This window comes from Ornithorhynchus anatinus, chromosome 6 (genome assembly GCF_004115215.2).
Source record: "Ornithorhynchus anatinus isolate Pmale09 chromosome 6, mOrnAna1.pri.v4, whole genome shotgun sequence".
Classification (NCBI taxonomy): Eukaryota; Metazoa; Chordata; class Mammalia; order Monotremata; family Ornithorhynchidae; genus Ornithorhynchus; species Ornithorhynchus anatinus.
This window is the reverse complement of record NC_041733.1, coordinates 22,502,695-22,517,939: the sequence shown is the minus strand read 5'-3', so window position 1 is coordinate 22,517,939 and position 15,245 is coordinate 22,502,695. Positions and strand designations below refer to the sequence as shown.

Sequence of the window (15,245 nt, the reverse complement as noted above, 5' to 3'; positions counted from 1 at the left end):
AAGGCGGGCCGGGCCGGGCGAGGCAGGCCGGGAGTTGTAGTCCGGCGAGGCTTTGGCAGTTGCTGGGAGCACGTGGTCGCCCAAGGGCCCGGGGCCGGGGGGAGGGGACGAGGGCCGGAGCCCCAAACGTCCGGGGGGGAGAGGGCGCCTCGGCCCACAAAGGGACCCCCCCTCCCCCAATTCACGGGGACACATCCGGACAAAACGGACGCCGCGGAGGACAAAGGGAGAGGCCGTCTCTGCCCTAGGAAGAGACAGAAGGAGAGGAGAGAGAAACAAAGGGAGGAGCAGGACCCAGCGCAGGGACGGGCGAGGAGAGAGGCCGAGGAACAGCAGGAAGGCCAAAGCGTGGCCGGAGGTGAACACCCAGAGTGAGGCAGAAAGACAGAGGCACCGGGAGAGGCCAAAGATGGGGCGGAGAGCCGCGGCTAGAAAGAGAGACGTCATCCACTGTCCCTCCCGGCCCAGGACCGTCGGGGGGTAGGCCGACATCCCAGGTGCTTCCTCTGACCTTTACCTCCTGTCCCCAGCAGGACTTTCTTGGCTGGGCTTCTCCGGGCCTGCCACCCCCTCCCCCGGGCTCCCCCCCCCCCCCTTTAGGGATTAAACCCAAGTACAGAGATCCACACCAAGAGAAAAATGCAGAGAAAGGAACTTTATTTCTACTCCTGACCCAGGTTTAGGGGACGGAGGAAAGATCGGGGGGGGGGGGGGGGGCAAGAGGGAGGAGCTGGGACACGCACTGGTCAGAAAACAGGTGCAAGGCTGGGAAAGGCATGCAGCAGGTGTTAGCATGCATAGCCCGGTGGGGTGGGCACAGGGTCAGGGGAGCTGGGGACCGTGGAGCGGCCCCACGCCACCCCGCATCCGAAGGTAGGCCCGGCGGGGGTGGGGATGGGGGGCAAACTGGCTCCACTCCTCTGAGGCCTTTTGGGTGGCTTCTAAGGAAACTGAAAGGGAGGGATGTGAACCACTCAACAAACAACCAGAACCTCCTCCTCCTCTTCTTTCCATGCAGCCTTCCTTTCCTCTTCCTCAGCCACCTTCCCCTCCCTCTTCCTGGCCTGGGGTGCAGCGGGGGGAGGGAAGGAGGAAAGAAGCTTCTCCGCTCAGTCCACCGAACCGAACCGTGATCCTTCACCTCCCAGAGCCGCCGGGAGTCCCAGGGGAGTAAAGCGTGGGGATTTGGGGAGGGAAGGGGGGCATGTAAAAGAACTAACCCCAGGGAGGGCCTCTCTTTCCCCTAGAGTTACCAGGGGCTGAGGCCTGGAGGGTGACAAATTGTCGATTCTCAACCAGGGAAATCCGAGGGTGAGGAGAGAACCGCCCTGGTTTTTTGGATTTGTTTTTTCGGGTTTTTTTAGCCGGGGTGGATACCTGTTTGTCCTTCATCTTGGCTCAGGGGTTCCAGTCCCCCCGGGAAACCATGGCAGGGAAAGGGGTTGGGCCCTCGAGAAGGGGAATCGGGAGAAAGGCAGCAAACAGCATCAGTCCTTGGAGGCCTCCTGCTGACTGTCCACCCCAACCTGGTCCCCCATCTCAACCCGATCCCCCCCCTCAGCCTCCACTGTGACCTGGTGGGTGACACTCATGGCGCTGCGAGGGGTCACAGGAAGCCGGCTCCCTGGCTCAGGGACACGGAGACGCTGCATGAAGGTTGTCACACGGATCGCTTTCTGGAATTGGGGATGGGGGTGGCGGGGGAAACAGGTGAGTCAGGGGGCCGGCTGGGAAAACCAAAGCTCAGGGAGGGAACTCTAAGGACACTGAAGCCCCAAGAAATGGGTCAAAACCAATGCCGAGAATTGGGGACACAGCCGGAGAAAGCAGTGGAGCCTAGCGAAGAGAGCAAGGGTGTGCGAGTCAGTGGACCCGGGTTCTAACCCTGGCTCCGCCACTTGCCTGCTGTGTGACTTTGGGCAAGTCCTTTAACTTTTTTGTGCCTCAGTTTCCTCAACTATAAAATTGGGATTCAATACCTGATCTCCCTCCTACATAGACTGTGAACCCCGTGTGGGACGGGTAGTGTGTCTGACCTGATTAACTTGTATCTACCCCAGCATTCAGACAGCGTTTGACCTCCTAGTAAATACTTAACAAATATCATAAGGGAGAAAAAAGGGCCCATTTCCAGTCCTCAATGCCTAGAAATAGGGCAGTTCATGGTAGGGGCAGGGGGAAGGCCAGTGAGAGCTTCCTCTTTCTCCTCTACAGGTCTCGCCACCCCCGGAGGAGGTTGTGGGAGTCACCTCCTCTATAGGCCCTACCTGCCATTTGGCTTTGGCAAAATTCTTCTGGATCTGGGCGCACACACCCTCCCGCAGGTTCTTCTCGGCCGCCATGTTCCCCGAGATCCTGGGGGAAGACGAAGGGGGGCATCTTTCAAGACCGGCCCGGCTCTCGCGACCGTCTCGTCCTGGCCCTCCCGTCCATCTGGTCATCCCTGCGGGCGCTTCCCCCACCACCCGCCCCCAATCTCCTCCAGGCCCCTCCGGGCTTCCCCACCAGACATGGCCGAGCGCTTCCTGGGCCGTGATGCGTTGGTCCTGATCGATCTCCATGAGCCTCATCACCAGCTTCTTAGCTGCGGTAGGAAAGGGAGTGGTCAAGGGGACGGGGGGCAGAGTTAGTGGATTGGGAGGGGGGAGCTGGAGTTAGGATCGTGGACGGGTAAGGGGTACCTGCAGGGGAGATGTCTCCCCAGTACAGGGGGTCAAAGCTGTAGTCTCCCGCCAGGATCTTGCGGAAGATGGTGCGGTTGCTGTTGCCGTCGTCGCCGCCCTCCTCCTCCTGCTCGTCGTAGAAAGGAGGATTCCCAGACAGCCTGCGGGGCAGAGGGGAGTCACGGGGGTCAAGGGTCCTCCACAAGAGTCCACCCGTGGATCAGCAGGTCGCAGTGATCCGAGAGACGGGAGGTCTCCAGGTGTGGCGGGTGAGTCGGACGGGGTGGGGGTCGGGGGGACCTGGGACCCTGGCAGCCTGCGTCCCAGAAGCAAGGGGGGGAGCTCTGCAGAGAGGCCTTGGCCGGTGGGCGGGGAGAATTGAGGAAGGCAGGGGCCGGGCTCCAGGGGGAAATCGAGGCAGGCTCGGGGAGGCGCACATTACTCACAGGATGAACATGATGACCCCGACGGCCCAGCAGTCGATGGGGCGGCCGTATCTTTGCCGCGCGACAACTTCCGGGGCTGAGGGAGAGACCCGACGCGCTGACGTACATAGCCGCACTTTACTGATTTATAGTCACGTCTGTCTCCCCCTCCACACTCTAAGCTCCTTGTGGGCAGGGAATAGGTCTATCAACTCTGTTAAGCTGTACTGTCCCGAATGCTTAGGATAGTGCTCCGCACACCGCTCAATAAATACCATTGATTGAGCCAGGGGTATGGATTTGGGAGCGAGCGGGTGCACTCACACACCTGCGGGAATGAGATCCAGACACGAGCCCCACCCCCAGCCCGGCAGACGCACTCACCCAGGTACTCAGGGGTGCCACAGGGCTCGGTAAGGGCTCCGCTTTCGAAGCGGGACAGGTAGAAGTCTCTGAGCATCACCTTGGAGTGGCTGTTCTGGGTGTAATACATCAAGTTCTCTAGCTAGAGGAATGGAGGGGGAGGCCGAAGATGAATTCAGGGTGGGTGGGGGGAACCCACCCTTTCGTACCTGCCCCAGGTCCCGCCCCCGAGACCCTGCCCTGCCGGTCACCTTGATGTTGCGGTGCACGATACGCAGACCGTGCAGGTAGGCGAGGGCTTCCAGCACCTGCCGCACCACGCCGGATGCGTCTCGCTCCGTGTAGGAGCCCTGCTCCAGGATCCAGTCAAACACGTCTCCCCCGGTAGCCCTAGAAGCACGGGGCGGGCAGGGGGAACAGACAACCCTCGCTCAAGTCATCCCTCTAAGGGGCCGACCCCTAGTGACCCCAGCATGACCCCAGGCCTCGATCAGGTTCTGCTTCCTCTGCTGGGGAGCTCCCACCCGGGGGCCCCAGCCCCAGCCAATCAAGGCTGTGGCCTCTTGGTCAGAGGAGATTCCGACAGACAATACATGGATCTGTGGAAGCTCAGAGCAGGCAGGAGGTCTGGGGTGCGGGGTGGGGAGTCAGGGGGCTCACAGTTCCTGGATGATGTAAAACTCCTTGCGTGTCTCAAAGGTGTCGATGAGTTGCAAGATGTTGGGGTGATTCACCCTGGGGAGGAGAGTCAGGGTCACGACCACCGTAGGAAGACCTGAACCCCGCCCCCCCAACCTCACCCCAAGACCTCCCATCCCCAGTTCCCCCGGCTCCTTCCCGGCTCACATCTTGAGGATGAGGATCTCGTTGCGGGCTGCCCGGCGCACCTGCCGCCCATCTTTCTTCAAAAATTTCTTACAGACAAAGAGGCGCTCCGTCCGGCGCTCCCGGGCCACGCACAATTCGCAGAACTCCTTCCTGGGAGGGGAGGGAGGCAGGCAGGTCTGCCCCACGTCCCGCCGCAGCTCCGCCCCGCCCTTCCCTGCCCCCCCGGTCCGTGCTCCCCGCAGCCCCGACCCCACAATCCCTCCCCATCAACACCTACTTCCCTGCGGCCTCCCCCGGTGCCGTGACCCTTTCGAGCATCCTCCCTCCCTCTCTCCTTCCCTCCATCCCTCCCGCCGTGACCTCCTGGTCCCGGCAGCGATTCCCTCAGCCCAGCCTAGGTGCCCCCGGCCCCGCTTCCCCCTCTGTCCGGCCTCGGCCACTCCCTGCGGCCCAGGCCCACGGCCTGGACTCCCCCGTCGCTCCCATCCCACCCCCCCTCAAGCCACTGCAGCGACCCCACCCTGACACTCACGCCCGCAGCAGCGCCCCGATCTCATACTTGTCGGCGATGTCACTCTCGCTGTTGTAGTTCTTCTCGTGTCGGAGGCCCAGGCAGCCAAACGGCATCGCGGGCAGCCCCGGGGTCAGGCCGGCCCGGGGGTTGGGGTCTGGGACCGAGGGCCCCTCCCGGGCGAGGCAGAGGGAGGCGGAGGGCCCTGGGGGGCGGCTAGAGTAGGGAGCCACATGGAAAGGAACCTGGTTAGCGAACTCCTGTCCCCTTGTCCCCTCCCCTGGCCAGAAGGGGCTGGGGGGGCGGGGGGAAAGACAGGAAATCATCAACTAACCCCTCAAAAGCAGTCCAACACCTGTAATGGAGCTGTCACCATGGCAACTGGGCTACAGGCACTCATTTGGACCAGGAGGAAGGATAAACTAATGTGCAGAGAGGGCCCAGGGGAGTGATAACGTGTGTCTGTTTGTGTGAGTCTCAGATGCTCCTACGCACGCGCGTGAGGAACCCAGAGAGAGAGAGATTCAGAGATGTGGAGGAAAGGAGAGGCAGCGAGAGAGAAAGACCAGGCTAGACAGTGACAGAAGCAGGGATGTACACAATCCCAATCCCGGTAGTTACCCTCCCCAGTCAGAAGGAGGTTCGGGACTCCCATCAGGTGTGAGGTCAGAGGTCACCGTCAGAGACGCACCGGTTGGAGATACTGGCGTCCCAAAGGAGGCTCTGCGGCCCGGAAGATGAGGGGAAAGGGGCAGGGACGAGGGGCATTTTGGGCTGTGGAACACACCGGATGATAAGGTAGCTCTAGGAGGAGCCGAGGCCAGGCCCTCCGTGTCCCGGGACGCCTCCCTCCGGAGTCTGAGTCCCTGGCTACCTTCCAGGGCCCGAGCGGTTGTCCGTGGGTGGGCGGATCGGAGGTGGGGGAGGCTCCCCAAGACCGGGTAGGTGAAATGCAACCCACCGGAGATGGGGGAGACCGTGGAGGGAGGGGGCGAGCGGGCAGACCTTCCACATTTTCGGCTAGGGTGAGCCGACCGCCGGCGTCACACACATCACTCGGAGGGACACGGCGTGAGGCGGTGTACGGCTCCACCCGTCTCTCAGCCTTCACACCTAGGTCACGGCCCCGAGGACGCAGGCGAGGGAGCGGGAGGCGATAAACCGCTCTGCCACCCCCTCGGCCTGACCCTGAACACCGAATACGGAGATACTGGGAGATTCAGCTCTCTGGACTCGGGGCGCAGAGAACCCCTCCTTCCCCTCCCAGAGATCTCTACCGAGACAGAAGGCGGGGAGGGAGGGAACGGAGACCCTCCTTTCGACCGAAGGATCTCAGGGCGGAAGACAGACGGGGAGACCGTGATTCCCCGGACCCAAAGGGGTGGGGGGGGAAGAGTGGACCCTAACCCAGCAGCGCCGGGTCCCAGAGAATATCGGGCGTGGGCGACCACCGCGTCCCCTCCCCGGGGGACCCTAAGGAGCAGACGACCCCGGAGAGCCTGCCCTGCCCCCCCGGGGACAGAGACCCTCCGCGGACTCCCCTGCCACCGGTCCCGCCGCTCCCTCACCTGGGGGGAGTCGATCAGCTTGGCCGGTCCGGGCGGCGGACAGAAGCAGCTGGAGCGGGGAGCGTGTCAGCTGGGCGGGCGCGGCCGTGTGCGGGACCGGGGACCGGGGACCGGAGCCCGCAGCCCGGCGTCCGAGCTCGGTCCGAGCCCAGGCCGAGCGGGAGCCGAAGCCGCAGTGCGGCCGCGCCGCCAGCAGGGGGCGCCGCCCGACAACGCCTCGCCCGCCCAAGTTGGGGCTCGGAGGGGCGGGGGCGGGGCCGGGCCAGGAAGCCCACGGCTGCCAGGGAACAGTCCTAGGGATGGCAGGGACCAGCCTTAAGAGTGGCAAGCCCCAGCCCTAGGGACGGCAGCAGTCCCTCTGGCCTCGGGTGCCCTGGGCAAGGACGCAACCAGCGGTGCCGCTCCGACAGGTCAGCTCGGGTTGACGCCGCCCCGGCACAGTGCGGGGGCGCACAACTGGCCTCCCTTCGTAGGCTCCCAGAGTCCTGACCGGGAGGAAGGCTTGGAGGAAAGCGGGGGCCACCTCGGTCACGCACCCCCTTCCCGCCGCACCCCAAGGGGGGTTGGGGATCTTCGGCCCGGTGTCGGGGGTTGTGAGGCGAGCGGCGGCAGCCGGCGCCACACGCCGAGACCCGGACGGGGGCTCTGGCCGCTAAAGGGCAGGCGGGCATCAGTTATTAACCGCTCGGCCCGGGACGCCGATCCTGCCCTTTCGGCCGTGAGTAGGAGGGATGGGGACCCGGCCGGGGGGACCCATCCTGCCTCCGCCCCGACCCTCGCGATCCCCCCGGCGGCTCGGTCACCGTGGTGGTCGGGGAGGTAGCCTCCCTCGGAAGGAGGGATCCGACGGGTCCAGGGGAGGGGGGAGGGACCGAGGAGGGGGCGGCCCCCCACCCCACTGCCACCCCCTCCTGGGAGAAGAGCCTACGGAGCCAGAGTCTGAGAGTGAATCATTTTATTGGGGGAAGGGGAGGACGAGGAGTCGGGCTCAGTCGTCATCTTCGGGCAACACGATCTTGCTGGGGTCGAAGTAGTTGGAGACCATGAGGGGCAGGCCCTTCGCCTCGCGCTCCTTCACCTGGCGCTCCGCTTCCCGCCGCGCCCACTCCCGCATCCTGTGGCGCCCGCCACGCGGGGGACAGAGGGTCAGGGGTGGGGGGGGGCTGCCTGCCGGGAGGACGGGGAGCAGACCCACCTCCAGGGCCCCGGGTAACCTAGTTCTAGGCCGGCGGTCTTCCTGCCACGGGGCTAATGGGTCTGGGGGGGGGGGGGGGGGTTTTGAGTAGGGGGTGCTCAGCGACCACCCTCAGAGGCGGGAGGGGCTGTGAACCAAGCTGCCGGCGGACGAGGGCGAGGGGACGGCCCCCGGAGGGGAAGTGGGGGCAGAACGGCGGGCGGGCAGGGGCAGGCTGCACAGAGGGGGAGGGCGGTCCGAGGGAGAGGCGAGACGAAGGGAGCCTTGCGTGAAAACAGCCGCGGCGGCAGCCGCCTGGCTCCGCTCCCGTCCCCCACAGCTCTGCCCTACATTCCCAAAGAGCTATTTCTGGCGCATTCCCACGTCAACACTCCTGGAGGGAGGAGGGGAGCGGCAGCCCTGCTGGGCCCAGGGCCTTCTCCCCCCAGCCCTCCCGCACCCCACGGACTTGTGCGTTCCGGTCACCGCACACTCCCAGCTGGGCCTTCTTGCAGTTGGGAAGGGGTCTAGCGGAAGCCTCCCACCTCCCCTTCCCCAAAATGACAAGGAAGGAGAGCTGGGCGCCAGACTCCTACATGAGCAAGCTTCCCCTCACCTCCCCAGGGTCTGAGGGAGGGGGAGGGTGGGGGCGGGCAGCGTCCAGTCAAGAGAAGGTCCGGGGCGGGCTGGGGTCCCAGGGAACGGGGAGTGGAGGGGGAGAGGGGGCCAGGCCCCAGCTCACCGATAGTCAGGCAGATAGGCAACGAAGACCGAGCCCAGCACCAGGGTGATGGAGACTCCACAGAAGAAGACAAGACGCATGTTCCACAGGTCCAAGAAAGGGTCCGGGTGAAAGCCGTGGGAGTCGGGGTTCTGAGGGAATGGGGTGCAGGCTCAGGTGAGAGAGGGAGCTCCCTAGCCTACACACCCCTTCCTCCCCGACAGCTGGGGCAGCCTGAGGTATCTTCCTAAGCGGACAACCGGCCCAGGACTACCCCGGCCCTCTTGCTCACCTCCAGTGACACCGCCCGCGAAACTTAGCTGGTCTGCCCACCCTCCCTCCCCCGGAATGGGAAGCACAGATGAGGAGGCAGGTATGGGGCAGGTGCGGGTCAAGTCCATCATGCAGAATGAATGAAGGAGCAAACGAAGGAGTGAGTGGCTGGACTGTGTCCAACCCGAGTTGCTTGTATCCACCCCAGTGCTTAGTATAGTGTCCCACACATAATAAGCACTTAACAAATGCTACCATTATTATTAATTGTGGAGTAGCCACTGCCACTGGCCAAGTGCCCAGGGTAAGCCATACCTGTCCTTGGCTCACCCTGAGGTCGCCGCTCCCTCCCCGTCTTGGCCCTTCTCCAGCCCGCCCCCCGGGCCTCATCTGTAGTGGGCAGCTCCCCGCCCCGAGGACGGGCTGCCCGGCAGCCACCGAGCGGTAGAGACCCGAGATGCCCTCAGTTTACCCAGCCCAACCCGTGGGCATCCACAGCAAAGTGGTGGTGGTTTAGGCTGGGTTTTTTTTTGCTGAAACAGGCGAACGGTTTGCAGGTGACAGATGGGCACGGGGGCTAAATCGAGTAGCCACGTATCCATGCGGGGCTCCGTCCACCTAGCCTTGCACAGCTGAAGCAAGGACAGCCACCCCCGACCCCCGGCCCTGTTTTGGCAACATCCAGATGGAGCGTGCGTACAAGTGGGCCTGGGGAACCAACAGTTTTAATCAGACCCCAGCAGGCGGAATCCCCACAGAACAACACCTGGAGTCCAAGCTCCGGGATGAGGCGGGTCACCTTGCCTGACACTCCTATCCTCTCCAGCCCCGCTGCTGCCTTCCCCAGCCCACTGCCCCCAGCCCCTGCCCAGGGGGAGAAAAGAAGAGGGAAGGGTTCCAAACATACAACCCTACCCAGCCTTGGGCGGGGGTGGGGATGAAGGCGGCAATAAAGAGAATGAAAGCCTAAACACTCTTTCTGGCTGTCGAGACATCATAAAGGAGAAAAGGGCAATGAGAGAGTGTAACACAGGAAAACAGAATGGCAGATTTAACAGACGAAGAGGGGGCCGAGAATAATAACAGTGGTATCTGTTAAGCGCTTACTGTGTGCCACGCACAGTACTAAGCCTTGGGCTGGATACAAGTTAATCGGGTTGGACACAGTCCCTGTCCCATATAGGGCTCACAGTCTTAATCCCTTTTTTACAGATGAGGTAACTGAGGCACACAAGTCAAGTGACTTGCCCAAGGTCATTCAGCAGACAAACGGTGGAGCCGGGATTTGAACTCAGGTCCTCCCGACTCCCACTAATAATGATGGCACTTGTTAAGCGCTTACTATGTGCAAAGCACTGTTCTAAGCGCTGGGGGGGATACAAAGTGATCAGGTTGTCCCACGCGGGGCTCACGGTCTTGATCCCCATTTTACAGATGACGTAACTGAAGCTCAGAGAAGTGAAGTGACTAGCCCAAAGTCACACAGCTGACAAGTGGCGGAGCCGGGATTGGAACCCATGACCTCTGACTCCCAAGCCCGGGCTCTTTCCACTGAGCCCCGCTGCTTCTCTAGACCACACTGCCCAAGAAAAAGGCCCAGGAAGCCAGGGGTCAGAGAATGGGGAGCACGTGAAAATACTCATTCTCACTACCCACCTCACTGCTAGAGGAAGGAGAGGGAAGGGAGAATGGGATAGGGTATAGAGGGTCATCACTGCCTTCCAGTCTCAGGGAGCAGGACTCAGGGTAGGAAGGGAAGCCGGAATAGCCACCATTCATTCGTATTTATTGAGCGCTTACTGTGTGCAGAGCACTGTACTAAGTGGGAAGAAGGAGGCATGAAATGAGGTAAGGGGAGTCCAGGGGATCGTAGCGACGTCAGCCACTGGCTTAGGAGGATGGCCCCAAGATAGATTCCCCCAGGCTTCTGCGTTCCTTGCCCGGAGGCTCGGAGAAGCAGTGTGGCCTAACGGAAAGAGCCCGGGCCTGGGAGTCAGAAGTTCATGGGTTCTAATCCCGGCTCTGCCACTTGTCCGCTGTGTGACCTTGGGCAAGTAACAGCTTCTCTGGGCCTTAGTTACCTCATCTGTAAAATGAGAACTCATTGCCTCTTCTCCCTCCTACTTGGACTGTGAGCCCCATGTGGAAGAGGCACCATTTCCAACCTGATTAGCTTGTATGTACCCCAGCGCATGGAGCGGTTTCTGGCACAAAATCAGTTCTCCACAAGTACCATAATTATAGGATTTCTAGGGCCTTGGCTACAGGATCTTCCTACCCATCCAATCCCCTGAGAGTGGTAAACCTATTAAGTAGCAAATGTGGGACCTCAAGAAGAGACAGAGTCCCGGGTGGAGAGGAAAGCACCCCATTCCTCCCATCTTCATCCAAACTCGGGAACTTTTGACATTTTAGGAACTCCACATTTCCCAGGAGCAGCCACAGATCAAGTTTCCCAAAAGGGGTCAGGGGTGAGGGAGGCTGGATCGGCCAACCTCCCGGGCGCCATGTTACACATGCCCCCTTTTCCATCTTCCTACTATCTGAAAATTGCTTTTCTGTCTGTCTCCTAGACCGCATAGTCTTAGAGGGCAGGGACTGTGATTATTTGTTCTTTGGTACTCTCCTGAGCGCTTAGTAGAGTGCTCCGCACAGTGAACACCCTGAGCATCCACTTGATCCGAGGGAAGTCAGTCAGTCGATTGCATTTCTTGAGTGCTCACTTTCTGAAGAGGACTGTACTAAGCGCTAGGGAGAGTTCAATAGAACAATAAAGAAGCACATTGTCTGCTCACGACGATCTTACAGCGTGGCTCAGTGGAAAGAGCCCGGGCTTGGGAGTCAGAGGTCATGGGTTGGAATCCCGGCTCTGCCACTTGTCAGCTGTGTGACTGTGGGCAAGTCACTTCACTTCTCTGTGCCTCAGTTACCTCATCTGTAAAATGGGGATGAAGACTCTGAACCCCACATGGGACAACCTGATGATCTACCCTAGCGCTTAGAAGAGTGCTCTGCACATAGTAAGCGCTTAACAAATACCAACATTATTATTATCAATACAGTCTAGAGTCCCTCTTTGACCAGGTTTCCCAGTGGCTGGCAACTGCCTGGGTGGCTTTGCATCTGGCCAAGAGCATGGGAACCTTGAAAACACCAGGAAAATCGGGATCCTCCCCCCACTAAAAAGAACCTATTCCAAAGAAGCTCCCGATGCCAGTTAGTGGCCGGAGAAGCCCCAAGGACAGAGGACGGAAGGCTGGAGAGAAGCAGCGTGGTTAAGTCACTGGAGCCCGGGCCTGGGGGCCAGAAAAACCTGGATTCTAATCCCTCCTCTGCCACTAGTCTGCTGTGTGACCTTGAGCAAGTCTCTTACCTCCTCTGGGTCTTGGCTAGCTCATCTGTCCACTGGGGATCACCACCATGCGGGGGGTAGGGAGTGTGTCCAACCCTATCAGCGGGTATAATGTTGGTATTTGTTAACCACTTACTATGTGCAGAGCACTGTTCTAAGCGCTGGGATAGATACAGGGTCATCAGGTTGTCCCTCATGAGGCTCACAGTCTTGATCTCCATTTTACAGATGAGGGAACTGAGGCCCAGAGAAGTCAAGTGACCTGCCCGCAGTCACAAGCTGACAGGTGGCAGAGCCTGGATTCGAACCCATGACCTCTGGCTCCCAAGCCCGAGCTCTTTCCACTGAGCCCTGGGTATCTCCCCCAGCACTTAGCAGATGCACATAATAAGCGCCCAATGAACACCAGACAAGAAGTTGTCAGCAGGAGGTCAGTGGTGATATTTATATGGGAAGCAGTGTGGCTCAGTGGAAAGAATGTGGGCTTGGGAGTCAGAGGTCATGGGTTCGAATTCCAGCTCGGCCACTTGTCAGCTGAGGGACTGTGGGTAAGTCACTTCACTTCTCGGTAACTCAGTGACCTCATCTGGAAAATGGGGATGAAGACTGTGACAACCTAATGTCCCCCAACCTGTGGGGGGCAAACTAATGACCCTGTATCCCCCCCAGCGCTAGAACAGTGCCTGCACTTAGTAAGTGCTTAACAAATACCAACATTATTATTATTAAGTCCCTTCACTTCTCTGAGCCTCAGTGACCTCCTCTGTGAAATGGAGATGAAGACTGGGAGCCTCATGGGGGACAGCCTGATGACCTTGGATACCAACATTAAGTCCCGTCACTTCTCTGGGCCTCAGTTCCCTCCTCTGTAAAATGGGGATAAAGACTGTGAGCCCCACGGGGGGGGGGGGGGGGGGCAACCTGGATCTCCCCCAGCGATTGGAACAGTGTTCTGCACATAGTAGAAGCTTAACAAATACCACCATTATTATTAAGTCCCTTCACTGCTCTGGGCCTCAGTTCCCTCCTCTGTAAAATGGGGATGAAGACTGTGAGCCCCACCGGGGGGGGGGGGCAACCTGGATCTCCCCCAGCGCTTGGAACAGTGTTCTGCACATAGTAGGAGTTTAACAAATACCACCATTATCATTAAGTCCCTTCACTTCTCTGGGCCTCAGTTCCCTCCTCTGTAAAATGGGGATGAAGACTGTGAGCCCCACGGGGGGGGGGCAACCTGGACCTCCCCCAGCGCTTGGAACAGTGCTCTGCACATAGTAGGCGCTTACCAAATACCAACATCATTATGATTATTAAGCGCGTGTGCCGCGGCAGGGATGGGCCCCGGGGCGCGTGGCGGGCGTTGGGGCGGGTGGTGACGGCCCGTGCCCGCCTTCACCTTCTCGTAGAGATTGACGTCCTCCGGGTCGGGGTCCTCCTGCTGATGGACCACCGGCTCCGGGCTCCCCTTCTCGGCCGGGGCCGCCACGGCGCCCACACCGCCGGAGCGCCAGCGCGACACACCGGCCGGGGCCCGGGCCGCCCCGAGGAGGCGACGGGAGCACGACCCCAGCCACCCCGCCGCCGCCATGACACCCCGCCGCCTCCTCCTCCTCCTCCTCCTGCCCCTGGCGGGACCGGAAGTCGCCCCTTGCGCATGCGCCGTTGGCCGGGACTGACGCGCGTGCGCGACCCTGCCGTCCTCGCGCTCCCTGGCCGAGGCGCGCCTGCGCGCGGGGCCGCTCGTCGTCGGCCAGGGACGGTCCTTCTCCGTTAATAATAATGTTGGTATTTGTGAAGCGCTTACTCTGTGCGGAGCACTGTTCTAAGCGCTGGGGGAGATCCAGGGTCATCAGGTTGTCCCCCGTGGGGCTCCCAGTCTTCATCCCCCTTTTACAGATGAGGGAACTGAGGCCCAGAGAAGGGAAGTTGGGATTTGTTAAGCGCTTACTATGTGCCGAGCACTGTTCTAAGCGCTGGGGTAGACACAGGGGAATCAGGATGTCCCCCGTGGGGCTCACAGTCTTCATCCCCATTTTACAGATGAGGGAACTGAGGCACAGAGAAGTGAAGTGACTTGCCCACAGTCACACAGCTAAGTGGCAGAGCTGGGATTCGAACTCATGACCTCTGACTCCAAAGCCCGGGCTCTTTCCACTGAGCTACGCTGCTTCTCAAGTGACTTAACAATAATAATGTTGGTATTTGTGAAGCGCTTACTACATGCAGAGCACTGTTCTAAGTGCTGGGGGAGATCCAGGGTCATCAGGTTGTCCCACGTGGGGCTCACAGTCTTCATCCCCATTTTACAGATGAGGGAACTGAGGCCCAGAGAAGGGAAGTGACTTAATAATAATAATGTTGGTATTTGTGAAGCGCTTACTCTGTGTGGAGAACTGTTCTAAGCGCTGGGGGAGATCCAGGGTAATAATAATAATGTTAGTATTTGTGAAGCACTCACTATGTGCAGAGCACTGTTCTAAACGCTGGGGTAGATACAGGGTGATCAGGTTGTCCCACATAAGGCTCACAGTCTTCATCCCCGTTTTACAGATGAGGTCACTGAGGCCCAGAGAAGTGAAGTGACTTGCCCACAGTCACACAGCTGACAAGTGGCAGAGCTGCAAGTCGAACTCATAACCTCTGACTCCGAAGCCCAGGCTCTTTCCACTGAGCCACGCTGCAGGGTCATCAGGTTGTCCCACGTGGGGCTCACAGTCTTCATCCCCATTTTACGATGAGGTCACTGAGGCCCAGAGAAGTCAAGTGACTTGCCCCCAGTCCCACAGCTGACAAGTGGCAGAGCCGGGATTCGAACTCATGACCTCTGATTCCCAAGCCCCGGGCTCTTTCCACTGAGCCACGCTGCTTCTCATGTTGCCGTTGCCGAACCGTCCCTTCCAAGCGCTTAATAATAATAATAATAATAATAATAATAATGTTGGCATTTGTTAAGCGCTTACTCTATGCAGAGCACTGTTCTAAGTGCTGGGGCAGATCCAGGGTCATCAGGTTGTCCCAAGTGAGGCTCACAGTTAATCCCCATTTTACAGATGGGGTAACTGAGGCACAGAGAAGTGAAGTGACTTGCCCACAGTCACACAGCTGACAAGTGGAGTCGAACCCATGCCCTCTGACTCCGAAGCCCAGGCTCTTTCCACTGAGCCACGCTGCTTCCCATTCAGTGAACTGCTTAGTTCATTCAATAGTATTTACTGAGCGCTTGCTGTGTGCAGAGCGCTTGGAATGTAATAGTAATAATAATGTTGGTATTTGTTAAGCGCTTAGTATGTGCAGAGCACAGTTCTAATAATAAGAATGGTATTTGTTAAGCGCTTACTTTGTACAAAGCACTGTTCTAAGCGCTGGG

At 59.9% G+C, this 15,245-nt stretch overlaps 2 protein-coding genes and 1 long non-coding RNA gene across 4 annotated transcripts; 1 reads left to right on the top strand and 2 right to left on the bottom strand.

Moving 5' to 3' along the window:
* The first annotated feature begins 101 nt into the window (after positions 1 to 101).
* LOC114812958 lies at positions 102 to 2,829 on the top strand. Its single transcript, XR_003760571.1, has 3 exons — positions 102 to 497; positions 2,215 to 2,589; positions 2,737 to 2,829. It is a non-coding gene; the product is annotated as an uncharacterized LOC114812958 (long non-coding RNA).
* On the bottom strand, positions 707 to 6,520 carry LOC100082961 (caM kinase-like vesicle-associated protein). Of its 2 annotated transcripts, none has more exons than XM_029068053.2 (11): positions 6,359 to 6,520; positions 4,812 to 5,006; positions 4,298 to 4,429; positions 4,112 to 4,186; positions 3,703 to 3,841; positions 3,473 to 3,593; positions 3,110 to 3,185; positions 2,682 to 2,824; positions 2,506 to 2,584; positions 2,268 to 2,355; positions 707 to 1,676 (listed from the first exon to the last, which is right to left on the bottom strand). In XM_029068053.2, the coding sequence occupies exons 2-11, from the start codon at positions 4,904 to 4,906 to the stop codon at positions 1,488 to 1,490; spliced, it is 1,137 nt and encodes a 378-aa protein (XP_028923886.1). In that variant the 5' UTR covers positions 4,907 to 5,006; positions 6,359 to 6,520; the 3' UTR covers positions 707 to 1,487. The 2 variants fall into 2 exon arrangements, with proteins under 2 accessions (XP_028923886.1, XP_028923887.1); XM_029068054.2 differs by having other exon boundaries at positions 4,839 to 5,006.
* Positions 6,521 to 7,296: 776 nt separating this feature from the next.
* Positions 7,297 to 13,486, bottom strand: NDUFB11 (NADH:ubiquinone oxidoreductase subunit B11). Its single transcript, XM_029067022.2, has 3 exons — positions 13,275 to 13,486; positions 8,275 to 8,405; positions 7,297 to 7,473 (listed from the first exon to the last, which is right to left on the bottom strand). Exons 1-3 carry the CDS (start codon positions 13,464 to 13,466, stop codon positions 7,347 to 7,349), a joined length of 450 nt encoding a protein of 149 aa, XP_028922855.1. The 5' UTR covers positions 13,467 to 13,486; the 3' UTR covers positions 7,297 to 7,346.
* Between the last annotated feature and the right edge of the window lie 1,759 nt (positions 13,487 to 15,245).